General features: G+C 35.9%; 1 protein-coding gene across 2 annotated transcripts; it reads left to right on the top strand.

Moving 5' to 3' along the window:
• Positions 1–2,820: 2,820 nt before the first annotated feature.
• Positions 2,821–11,523, top strand: LOC129368081 (annexin A11-like). 2 transcript variants are annotated; one of them, XM_055042913.1, is made up of 15 exons: positions 2,821–2,949; positions 4,836–5,151; positions 5,237–5,274; positions 5,408–5,551; positions 5,660–5,747; positions 5,844–5,938; positions 6,036–6,149; positions 6,715–6,805; positions 7,301–7,380; positions 8,059–8,115; positions 8,201–8,294; positions 8,389–8,484; positions 9,408–9,466; positions 9,585–9,707; positions 10,573–11,523. In XM_055042913.1, exons 2-15 carry the CDS (start codon positions 4,845–4,847, stop codon positions 10,630–10,632), a joined length of 1,446 nt encoding a protein of 481 aa, XP_054898888.1. In that variant the 5' UTR covers positions 2,821–2,949; positions 4,836–4,844; the 3' UTR covers positions 10,633–11,523. The 2 variants fall into 2 exon arrangements, with proteins under 2 accessions (XP_054898888.1, XP_054898889.1); XM_055042914.1 differs by having other exon boundaries at positions 2,842–2,945.
• The last annotated feature ends 1,804 nt before the right edge of the window (positions 11,524–13,327 follow it).

Genomic DNA, 13,327 nt, shown 5'->3' with positions numbered 1-13,327 from the left:
TGACAAAGCTGGTGAGTAATAATTAAAAGGTAAATCAGAAGACCAAATAGCCTGCAAATAATAGCCTATCATTAGCGCACTGCTACCATCTAGTGTTCATAAATTACACTGTATATATATTTACGCCATACAAAGTAAAATAAATCTAATTATATAATTAGAGATTTATATATATATATATATATATATATATATATATATATATAAATATATAAATAGATATATATATATATATATATATATATATATATATATATATGCTGTTTGTTCATTGTCTAACAAATCTCTGAAGCATTCATAGAACAGCTGTATTTATATGATGGTTGAAAATATATACATCTGATGGCAGTTGGATGCAACTAATAAGATCAAATGGGGATAAATGCAGGTTTTTTGTGTTGGCCGGTCACATCACATTGCATAGTGTTATACAATCTACATAACTGATGGTTTTCAGGAATTATACCTTATCATCCACTACCTCAGCTGTTTCCACTTCACTCTGATTAGTTCCTCTGGCCCCGCTGTCATTTCCGTTCCTTCCTCAGAGTTTTTAAGCCTGGTTATTAGCTGGTTTCTCTGTCAACTTTCCATGCTCATCTGTAACTTTGTTTGGTTCCCGGTTCTTTCTCCATAATCTCAGCAGTCATTTGTTGTAAGCTTTCTTTGTTAATTCTTAAAGACTCTGCTCACATTGCAAATATTTCTGCAAAACATTTTAAATCTGTAGTTTTCCAGTCATTCACAACAAATCACTACTTTGTGTTGGCTGATCACATAACACCCCAAATTTAAATTTACGTGAGTGTTATTCTACTTTTAATATGACCTCTGAATCTTTTTCAGCTTATTTTATAGCTGTGTTTCTTTCACTTTTCTTATGTTAATTCAAGAGTTGTATTCTTCATATTCTTTAATTTCTATTCCTACATCATCACTTCTTTGGTCCCTCTTCAGGACCTCTGTTCAGATTAAATATTAAACTAATGGAAGCTGCATCTACCTTTGAATTTAAACAAAGAAGTCAAACAAAATGAGTTCTTGAGTTCTTTCTTGATGTTGAACAGCTGCTCATCCTCATCTGAGACACACAGAAGGAACTCCTCCAACTTAGCCTGTGAGGACATTGTGTACAGAATACAATGATGATTATTATCCTAATCTTTAACTTCAACATTTTAAACAAAAACAACCAAAGAAATATTTTTGCAGTTGATGTGAGTACTCTCCATAATTAGATAACATGTCCCAACAAAAACAAAACAAAACAAAAAAAAAAACTGGTGTTACAAAAATAATAACTTGCCTTCTTTGGAATGTAGAAACTTGTCAATCTGTTTACCAACTACTTAGATTTCATTCACCTTCCTAGTCTTTCAAGAAACTGACTGTAACAGTCAACAACTTTATTTATTTTTTCATTATTCTTCTCTTTTGCTATGAGCGATGTGGTGAAAGCTCCCCACAAAGAGGTTTCCATAGTCTGAGTTTAACACGAATGTCAGAGCAAGTGTGAAAGCAAAAGCGGACAACTGAGTGTGATGTGGCAAGCCAAAGCACTTCCTGTACATGCACTGAACATTTTTGCTCCAAAGAGTAAAAGTTATGAACTGTAATAAACAATATTTGTATTTCTAATCAGACACTTAATGTGATTGGTGTTACGGAGTAAAAAATTAAGTAGTTACCTCCATCACATTTAAGAGGAAAAGTAGCAGCAAGATGCTGCTAACCAATGCATCTGATTAACAGAATGTTGTTTACGCTAAATTCTGACCCTAGAGAATCAGAATCAGAGAATCAAAAATACATAGATCGGAAATTTTAACACGATATGCCACAATGATGGACTACACACAGTAAAGTACACTGGATTTGGATTTGGTCCTCAAAAAAAAAAAAACAAACAAAAAAAAACGATAAGAAATACAAAACTAACACAGATACTTCACTAAAAGGAGAACAGGAGATGATATGTTGGAGGGCAAACTATGGATCGACATGTTGAGGTTGCAGCTAAAATTAAGAGTTACTGGACCTGACAGCTTTTTTCCAATATGTTATTGTTTAGTTTTAGTGAACCTGTGTGCATTGTAACCTCTGTTTCTGGTTCTGACCTGACAAGAATAGTACCTAACACTTGTTCCTGTCTGCTTCATGGTTTGACATGTCATTTATTCAGATATGCTATTCTGCATACCTTGAATGCAACCTTTTATTTTCCTTCTTTAACTGAGCAACTGTCGTGTTTCTGTCGTCCTGTATCAGTCAGCCCATTCTATACTGACCTCTGACATCAACAATCCATTTTTGCATTCCAGGAGATCAGCAGTTTCTGAAATACTACCAGCCTGTGTAGCACCAACAACAATATGCAATGTTCAAATCGATTTTCTTTCCTCTTCCTATTCTGATGCTTGGTTTTAAGTTCAGGTGTCCTTTTCACCTTCTTCAGATCCTGGCTGGGTGATTCTACTTTGTGTTTATGAGAAAAAGCTGCAGATAAAGTGGCTAGGGAATCTAATTCAATTTGAAATTTAGCTTTTTCTCTCTATATATATAAAGTGTGTTCTTAAGTTCAAACCACTCCAGGCTCGACAGTCCTCCTCTAGTTAGGCTGCATTTTGTCATTTTATTATATTTTAGGAAGAAATAACCCCGTGACATAGGAATGGAAACTTATCCCTGGACTTTATTTTAGGGTCACTGCAATCATGTTAGGTGGGAATGGAAAAAATGACAGTTGATGTCTTGTTTATTGCGGAGAATGTGGTTGCAGCCAAAGCTCTCTGAGTCACCAGCTTCCTGGATGGGAGCAAAGGTTGTATAAAAGGGGACGGAAACGGAGCCTGCAGAGGGACCCACCCACCTCGGTTAACTCCCCGCTAGAGCCTCCGCTCCCTCGCGTTTCTCTTCCTGGATCTGACGGCGCAAGCCAGTAATCTGTGAGTAAGTGTTTCTGTAGTTCCACAACCTCAAATCGAAGAAGGAATTTGTATTTGTAGAATTCTAGTTTTTCCAGAGAACGCAGATTCGACAATTTTGAGACTTTTTGTTTCCGAGGCTGGAATGTAGTAGATTAGCCGGATGAAACTGATTCTGCGCAGAAGCGGCAGCAAAAGCTTGTCTTTTTTTCGATAAAAACGGTCGCAGCGTTGTTTTCGTTTTCACAACATCCCTAGCAAGCTTCCTGTTTTGCGTTTCTCTGAATTATTAAGGTCGGTTGCTAAAGGCGCAAAGATTATAGTTTTCTTCAAAATTGTGGTAACGAAGAATGAACTCTACGTCCAATTTCCCCCCAAGTGCTTTAACATTTAAAGGAAGGAAGTTTGAGAAAAAAGTCGCTTTATTATCGTCGTTATATGCTCTTATGCGAGTACTTGGGTATTAATGCGATTGCGCTGTAAAAATCTCACAATTTTAGCTAGCTCCGGTGTTGGAAAGTCAGGCCTATGATGCCTTCAAGTTAGAAATGTTGCTGTGTTTGGGTGAGCTTCGTATTATCGTCCTTCATAAAAGTAAAATAAATGCCTAAGTTTAACTTAAGTCATCTTTAAAGTTTATGTGCTGGTTACACTAAGCACCTCTTACCAAACAAGAAAACATTGTTATATATTTATTCTCACATCCTTTTGGCAAATAGCCTATTAGTTGTAAATCCCGCCTGGAAAAAAGAGTTGACAATTACGACAGCACGTGAAAGCTTCACGGGTGTTGCGAGTCGAACGTAAGAATGCTGGAAAGCAGCTGGGTGTGTTCAACTTATTCTAGGAACTCGTATCTTTACAATGAAGCTTTGTTTTTTTAGGCTCAGAATAAGGAATTTTGGTTTTGAATATTTTATTTTATTTAATGGCAGAAATTGAAAATAGTTTGACCACAACTTAAGTTACTTTGTATAATCTGAATTAACTTTTGTTCATTTGTTTTAAGTAAAAAAAAACTTTTTTGGGGGGGAATTTTACTTGACCGGTCTATGATGTGACATTCCAATAAAATCCATCGTTCTGCACACTTTTGAAGTAGGGAAAAAATGTTACGCATTTGTTTTTAAATTGTATAAAAATGTTTCCTTTTTTAGTATTCAGCCTCTCACTCTGATACCCCAAAATAAAATTCAGTGCAACCTGTCAAGTCATCTATTTAGATAGCCTTAACCTGTTTGTAATTTAATCTCACCGTAAATACGACTGCTCAGTGAAGGCCTCAGGAGTTTGTTAGTGCACATCACTGAACAAACAGGATCATAAAAATAAAGAGACACACCAGAAAATTTAAGGGTAAAGTTTTGGAGAAGTCAAAAGCAGGGTTGGATTATAAAATATGATTACAAGTTGTGATCATCTTAGTAGCAAAACTATTAAAAGTCAATTATTTGAATTTCTTTCTTAGACAGGAACCCAGTTCCTCCATTATTATTATTATCATCGTCACAGTTCTGATTACAGACACTCTCACTTTGTAGCTTCTAATCTACCTTGTAGCTTATCACCTACCTTCATTAACAGTCCTGTTTGCAGTACTGGGAAGTAATAAAGCCACGTCAACAATTGTGCAATTCGAACAGGTCTTGCAGCGTATGCATTTGCATGTGAATGTGGAACTAAAAAAATATTTATTTTTTTTACTTTTTGATGTTTGTGGTTTGCCAGAGGGGGAAAAGAAATGTTACTACATGTAATTTTACACCTGGGATATTGGAACTATATCAAAATGTGATGATATTTTTCTTTGAGAATCTCAATTTAAAAATAAACGCTGTTAAATTTTACATCCGTACCTTGAAAAATATATTGGATTGGACAATGTTCCTTAAGTGTGCATTATACTTCCAGATTCTGAAGATGAGTTACCCAGGATACCCGCCACAGGGAGGGGGCTACCCGCCTCAGCCAGGGGCATATCCACCCCAACCAGGCGCCTACCCTCCGGCAGGGGGTGGCTATCCTCCGGCACCAGGTGCCTATCCTCCAGGAGGAGGAGGCTACCCCCCACAGGGTGGCGGATACCCTCCTCAGGCTGGATACCCGCCAGCAGCAGGGGGATTTCCCCAAGCTGGAGGGTACCCTGCCCCTGCTGGAGGCTTTCCTCAGGGTGGTGGCTACCCTGCACAACCAGGTCAGGGAGGTTATCCCTCCATGCCTCCAGCAGGTGAGGCCGCCAGAAAAATGTACATTTTGTTTTAAAGGAGAGTTTGGTTACATGTTGACTGTTATTTTCGCTGTTTACTTTGCAGGGGGAGGCTGGGGTGCAGCACCAGGTGGCTATGGCGCGGTAATTGAATCCTTGTCTCTAAAGTGGACTGTCTTAAATAAAATGAACAGATAAAACCTGACTAACCTTCATCTGTTTTCTAAGACTATTTTATCAGAGTTTAAGTCCTCATAGCCCTTATACTGTTTTGCAGCCTGGAGGGGCTCCGCAAGGGTACCCAGGGGGCCCTGCCCCAAGCCAGCCAATGCCAAACTATCCTGGAGCCCCTGCGGGTGGCCCCTCGATGCCTGGATACGGGGGCGGCGTTCCAACCAACCCTCAGGCACCAGCAATTCCTGTAGGTTATACTTGTGCTTATTCAATAATTCCTCTTAAACTTCATACAGCCAAGCAAATACACCTGTGTTAAGTATTTTATACTTTATGTGCTGACATGCATTTATAGAAAGGATACAGGGGTTCCATCAAAGATTTCCCTGGAGCTGATCCACTGAAAGACGTTGAAGTTCTTCGGAAAGCAATGAAGGGCATTGGTGAGTCACCCCGTGAAAATAAATCCACGAGACACTTTTGTCCAGTCACAGTTCAAAACATTTGAATGGATTTTAAATACAAAAACTTTGAAACAGGAACTGATGAAAATGCCATTATTGAGCTCCTGGGAAATCGCTCCAACAAGCAGAGGGTTGCATTGATTTCAGCCTACAAGACTACATATGGAAAGGTTGATTTGTTAGATATATACATATATTTATTTTTCCGTTCTGTGCTTTGCTGTTTACATCTTCATTCTGTTCTGTTTTTGTTTTATTGCCTTCTAGGATTTAATCCGTGATCTTAAGTCTGAACTTAGCAGAGACTTTGAAGACCTGGTTCTTGCCATGTTGAAGACCCCTGCGCAGTTTGCTGCCTCTGAGATGAGGGAGGCTATAAAGGTTGGAATGAATTGCATTTGAATTACATTTAATTCAGGTTAATGCATGACCTCAAGATAAAGTTTTATAAGTTTTATGGTATTTCATATAATGTATATCACTTTTGACAAAATTTTATCTGATCCAGATACATGCAGTTTAATTTAAATTACATTGAAGTACAGTCAAATTCTGTTGATTCTGAGGCCAGTTGATAAAATGGTGTCAAAGAAAGTGTGTAAAGCAGCAGCAGGTTGTTGTTTAATTGAGGAAAATGATACAACTATGCATAGAAGCATTGGGTCAGGAGTACTTCCTAAGACAAAGAAAAACAAAATTAAATGTAAATATTACATACCGGTAAATGACACATAGATGAAAAGGATGAGGAAAATTGGCCATTTTGTCCTTTACATGCTTAAGCAAAAAATACCACAGCTACAAACTATAAAGTTTGTAATTGAAAGGAAAGTTTGACCATGAAAAAAAAATAGTTTTGGTTCCTTTTTTACTTCAGTACTCACATTGCCATCGGAGAAAGATATTGAATGCCTTACTGAACATTTTTAATTTGTTGCTTTTTAAGGGAGCTGGAACTGATGAAGCATGTCTGATTGAGATTTTATCGTCGCGTTCCAACGCAGAGATTCAAGAGATAAACAGTGTCTACAAAGCTGGTGAGTCAGTCCTGACATTTATATTTTTATAATCAAAATTGCCAAAAATGCGCTCTCAAGTTTTCTGTGGAGAATGCAGGAGAAATGTAATCTTGGAGTTTATGTAGCCTCAGAACCCAGCAAGATATGATGTGCTTTTCGTTTGTTAGGTGTTTGCACCATAAACGGCTTTCTAGTTCAGCAACACAGCTTTGAGCCTCTTCTAGGTTCAACCAAAGAGGAAAACTGAGGTTCAAATCAGCAATATTGCGTGTGCTATTTTCATAAGCTAGTCTGTGAGACAATTACAATACTATATATTTTTTAATAAATCTTTGCATGTTTTGTTATACATTTAAAATTTTTGTAAACATTTATGATTTTTAATAGCCCATATTGACACAATGCCATGACTTGTATTAAGAAAATCTCTTCTCGATCAGAGAGGCCTACATGTGAGTTGAAACCAAATATTGAATCAGCGTTTCTCCCGTAAAAAGTTTCCTTCCCTTTCAGAATACGGAAAGAAATTGGAGGACGCCATTACCAGTGACACCTCTGGTCACTTCCGCCGACTCCTGGTGTCTCTTTGTCAGGTAGATTTGTCTTGATTTTAAACATTGCAAGCTACTGATTGGCTAAATCTGAAATTAGGGTTGCATAACATGAGGCATGCAGTATATTTTTACCCTCGAGATACTCGGAGACCAGAAAGACAGTTGGAGTTAGTAGATCACAATCTGAGAGCTGATCACAATGATAAAAATGTGAGAGAGGCGGGGAAGGGAGGGATAAAAAAACATTCAACTGCAAGAGTTGTTCTTGTTGTGTGAATATATGTGTGTGTGAATGAGTAGGTGTAGTGTGAGACGCTACCAGTGCAAGTCATTTTCCATTTATTAATTTTGTCATGTTACAACCAAATGAACACCAAAACAAAACTTTTTTTTTTTACTAGAATGTTGCACTACAAAGTTGTACATAATTGGGAAGTGGAGAAAAATTCATGTTTTTTACTCCTAAAATCTAAAGTGTTATGTGCATATATTCAGCTCTTCAAAGTCTTTGTATAGCCACATTTCACTGCAATTACAACTGCAACTCTTAGGGTATGTTACCAACATCTTTGTACTTCTTGAGACTTAAGTTTGTGTTCATTGTTAAAAAAATAGCTCATGTTCAGTCAGAGCAGAGTTACTTGGGTGAAGCACTAATCCTGCTTGTAGTTTCCTATGTACTCTGCCACGCTGATGTTTTGTTTTTATTCAAATCAGGGAAATCGTGATGAAAGGGAGGCTGTTGACATCTCATTGGCAAAACAGGACGCTCAGGTACGGCTTTCAAGCTCGTTCATAGTTTAAATGAGTTTAGGAAGAACTTAAAAAACAAGATGATCAAGTTTTTCTCATTTCTTAGAAATTGTATGCGGCTGGTGAAAATAAAGTGGGGACTGATGAGTCACAGTTCAATGCAATCCTGTGCGCTCGCAGCAAGCCCCACCTGCGTGCAGGTTTGTCATTTGCTGTTTTTTTTTTCTTTCTTTTTTGCATACAGTTTGATTGTAACCATGCCGTTTACTTTTCTATTTTGTTTTTTGCTGCCAGTCTTCCAGGAGTACCAGCAGATGACTGGGAGAGACATTGAAAAGAGTATATGCAGGGAAATGTCTGGAAATCTGGAGTCTGGGATGGTGGCTGTTGGTGTGTTCACTTTTAGTTTCAACCATTGTTCTGTCTTAAGTGGGAGTCAAAAACCAGTCAGGCAGCTTAATGATTCATTATCAAGATGCAGAGGCTGTCTGAATTCTACTATTGATATACAATCGCAGGATTGACAGTGTCGTGCAAAATTATTCATTCATCTTGTTTTCTTTTTTTTACCTTTTATCACATTGCAATCACAAATTTGATTGTATACCTTTAGAATATTGTGTGCTTCAACACAAAGTACGACAACACCACAGTGTTAGGGACTGTTGTGTTAAGTGTTGGGTTTCTCTCCCATGCAGTGTTTGCATGTAGTCTATTAGGTTAAATTTTGGTCTCATCTTACCAAATTGCCTTCATGTTTCTGTGTTTTTCCATGTCCAGGATTACTATGCAACTTATTTCAGTACTTTAAAAGTATTGACAATATATGTACTTTCACTTCAACTATTGTATTTTTTGCATTGTCTAAATGTTGTTTTACTTTTGACCATCTTTTTCTTTTTTCCCTTCTTCTATTTTACTTCTCTCACTAATACCATTCCTTCTTTTTTCATTTTTGTATCCCCTTCTTAAATCATTTTGTGCTACTTTGTGTTGATTTACCACATAAAATATTAATAATATACCTTGAAGCTTGAATGTAACAAAATGTGGCAGAATTAAATAGTTGCGAATACTTTTACAAGCCACTGTGCTTGACCTAAGTTTGACAGTAAACATAATATGATAAAGGCATAACATTTGTCATAACATTTCTTGAGGTTTGTCATTAAACTACATGAATGAAAGCACACAACATCTCAAGAAAGGTGGATTAACACTGACTAGTAGAGATTTTGAAAAAAAAAGATAAATTCTGTAATTTCTATCACAGAAAAAGCAACACGTTACATTCTGATCTCTGTTTATTTTAGTCAAATGCATCAAGAATACTCCAGCCTACTTTGCTGAACGGCTCCACAAGGCTATGAAGGTACACTTTTCTGTCATCTTTTCATTTCTTTATAATAGTGAAAAGCTACTGCCATCCCATAATGTGTATTGAAGGATGGGAGAGTGTAATGGACATCTACCTAATGATTTGCTAACAGGGAGCAGGGACCAAGGACACGACCCTCATCCGTGTCATGGTGTCCCGCTCTGAGGTGGACATGCTGGATATCAGACAGGAGTTTCTGAAGGCCTACGGGAAGTCACTGTACAATCACATCTCGGTAAGCTCCATGCATCATGTTAATTTTTAAAAAATCCAAGTTTCACCAAATGCACTGTCTGCATTTATTGGTAAAGAGGTGTAAAAAGCCTAAAAATTAATACATCTTAATTGTAGGGGCTCTTATTGTGAAAACTTTCTAAAACTGCATTTAATTTGAATAAATGTAAGTAGTTTTAATTTTTTATTTTATTTTATTTATTTATTTTACAAAAACATTACTACTAGCTCTCCTGCATTTAATAGTTTGTTTTTTGCCAATAGGACAACACTTTTTCTCCTTTAACATTTTGTAAGGTTAGAACATACAGAGAAAAATCTTTGACAATTACTCTTTAAAAGAAGTAGAGAGATTTTTTTTTTCCTGTGTCCTCTTTTGCTCTGTTCTCTGTGGCTCACATTTCAAGTTTTTTAAAGAAGTTAGGCATATAAAGCCAGATGGCTATGGAAAAAAGTGGAATTTTATGAACGCAGGTAAACTTTGTCTCTTTATTTTTAATGTGTACTGTTTTATATTCAGGAGTGTCGAGGTAAATGAGTTCAATGCAATCCTGGGTATTGTAAATGTAACTTTTATTTAAGATTAACTGATATTTAGAAGAGTTTAACGTTAAAGTCAGCAGAAATGCATGTTCCTAAAAAAAATAAATAATAAAATTTGTTTAGAAATGGCTTACTTATTATAATCTTAAAGATACTTTGACTTTAAAACTATAAATAAAACGTAATGTAAATGTTTCCCTGCACAATTGCTACTGCAATAAAGATTTTGTTTAAATGTAAGGCTTTTTACACATTTTTACCCACAATGAGTTTGGAGGGTATTGTATTTGCTTGTGATGTATTTTTGTGTTTGTGTTTCTCAGAGTGATACTTCAGGGGATTACAAGAAGCTGCTCTTGAAGCTGTGTGGCGGAAACGACTAAACAGAATGACCACAGAGGGACAATATATACGTCCACACTGAAACGATATACGTAGGACATATATCACGTCTGATGCATGCCGCAAATGCCTTTAGCCAATCAATCAATATATATTGATTATATATTTTCATATATACTTAACATGATTTTTAGTATACTATTAGGGGCACGACATCGGTGACAAATTAGATTTTAAAGAAATAGATACTTGTGTGATTTGTGCCATGTTTCCTACATCAACAAAGTTTAATCTATAAATTATGTCCCATATAATAATAATAATATATAAATTTTACATTGTAATCCTTTAAACTTAAAATCTGCTGTAGTTTGCAGTTTTCTTTAAAGAAAATCCTCTTTAAAGGAAGAAGGAATATAAACATTGACAATGACTATGCAATTTATTTGCTAAATAAAATATATAGATTATAGCTCACAGTTTTGCTGTGGCAATGAAGGTATCAAAACTCCATGAATGTCATGAGTCTTATCAGAAAAAAAAAAATTAACAAAACTCCCATAAGCAGAAGTTGCATGAAAAGATTCATGTTTCGAAAGCCATAATTATGCTTACACTAACTTTTGAATGTATGAAATTGCAAAAATCCTCTCCTCTCTGCTTTTAGTTTCACAAATTTTCTTTCCTCCACTTGCAAGCCTTTGAAAATTAGCTTCAAATGTTTTCCTATAACTGCTTAATTTTTATGGCAACGTTGTTATACTGAGTGCCAAGAAGCCAAAGATGGAAAAACAAGTCATGTTATACATTTTTGAGCATGTTCCTCTGTAAGGTGTTTGCATGTCAAGCATGTCAGCCACACATAACATTAGGATGTAACAGCCAAAATATGATTTTTTGTTGTTGTTTATTAAATACATTTGTTTGCCTTACATTGAGTCTTTGTTTAGGTTTATGCTTTACTGCCAGTAGAGGGCACCGATTCACTTTTCAGTTTCAGTTCATGTCATACAGTGATGGTTTTCTGGAACTGCTTGTAACACCAGAACTGAAAATTCATTCGGTTTTATTTTCCTGATTTTATTTCAAAATACATAAATCAGTACCTTCCACAGAGCAAAAATTTAAAACAAGATTGTTAAAAATATACTATGACGATAGAAAAGGAAAAAGAACACTCACATGCATTTCCAATATCACAAAGTAATAGTAATGTAACTTTTTTTATATATAAAACGGCTTCATAAATCTCTTCATTATGGTCATAAATCTCTTATGACCATAATATTCCACAAGTTTTTTTAGTGTGTATAGAACTTATTGAAAATTAAAACACTGTTGTATAAAACCTGAAATGCCCAAATTAAATCAGTTTGTGTTTATACAGTTCTAAAAAATTGTTTCCATGATTATTGTCATTGTACAAAAAAGTTCCTATGAATTAAAGAAACATGTTCTTCTTTTGATTTTGCATTATGTAAGATGTAATGCACTTTTATTGTAAAACAAAAAAGGATTTATCGGTACTGCTGTCCCTAATATACAGTAACTTGGCTGTGGTGAAATATGTGGCAAATACAAAATTTACAATGAATGCAAAACAGTGTTCTGTTCTTTTGCACATTTTATGGATTCATTTCATGTACTCTATGGCTGTTTAAAAGAGAATTGGATGCTCAAGCTGTTAAAGGCTTAACCTTATCAACAGACCTGTCAATATCTCCCCCTTTCTCTCAAAATTTTAAATACGAAAGTTTTCGGACCATCAGTTCCCAAAAAACAATCACCAGAGAGCAAACTCTGCTATACCTCGAGTCAAAGAGCCTCTTAATTTTCTCCAAACCAACTTAATTTTCTGCTTTCTTAGTTGGAGGGAAGTCGGTTACAACAGCAGTTTGATTGACCTTCTCTCCTCCTAATGAAGCCATTAGATTAAAAAAAAAAAGCATAAAAAACAACTATTTCACCTACCACATTTTCTACTATAATTTTTAAGTCACTTCTAGAACAAAACATATTTGTGTAATCTACAAATGTGGCTTACCAGATATTCCACAAATGCCATTAATGTAGAAATTACGATGTTTAGGTTCCAACCATAAGTCTTGGAGAACTCCACATTTTTATGTCAATAAATGTAGCTTTTGCACATACTGATTGTTTGCTGATTTGTGAGAAACATTGGATTTTAAAAAATCTTCTGCACAATGACTGTTTTGCAAGCTTCCTTCTCTGTGCATCTCAAACATCACTTTGTGTTCAAAGTTGCCTTTTATGTGGCTAAAGTAAGCAATTTCCTTTACTGTAAAATTACTAAGTAAAATGATGTTCAGGTCCACTTTGTGCTTTACGTGATAGGCAACACAGAGCTCTTATAAAGGCTATAAATAGGAGATGTGGCTGTCCTAAAGTCTTCTTTCTGTCTTGTTCACTCGCGTTAAAGTGCAGCCTCAGAGGGAAAGTATTGTTGAGACAAATGGCTTCTCTTTTCTATCTTCACCATTATTCACATAAATGAAAAGAACCCACCAGCCTGACGACAAAAAAGGATAAATATTTTACATTTTATATGTGTATTCTCCATTCAGCTGGGACTGTCTGCACTGATACCTCCTGAAAAATAGGTCAAAAGGAAATCAAAGGAGGGGCTTTCATGGGGTTTTTATTTTAGGAGACTGCACTCCTGCCTGATTCTGATTTCTATACAACATTCTTTAAATATTAACATGGGAGTGA

This window comes from Poeciliopsis prolifica, unplaced genomic scaffold (genome assembly GCF_027474105.1).
Source record: "Poeciliopsis prolifica strain line A6 unplaced genomic scaffold, Auburn_PproV2 SCAFFOLD018, whole genome shotgun sequence".
Classification (NCBI taxonomy): Eukaryota; Metazoa; Chordata; class Actinopteri; order Cyprinodontiformes; family Poeciliidae; genus Poeciliopsis; species Poeciliopsis prolifica.
Note: the sequence above shows the minus strand (reverse complement) of the source record. Positions and strands in the feature narration are given on the sequence as shown.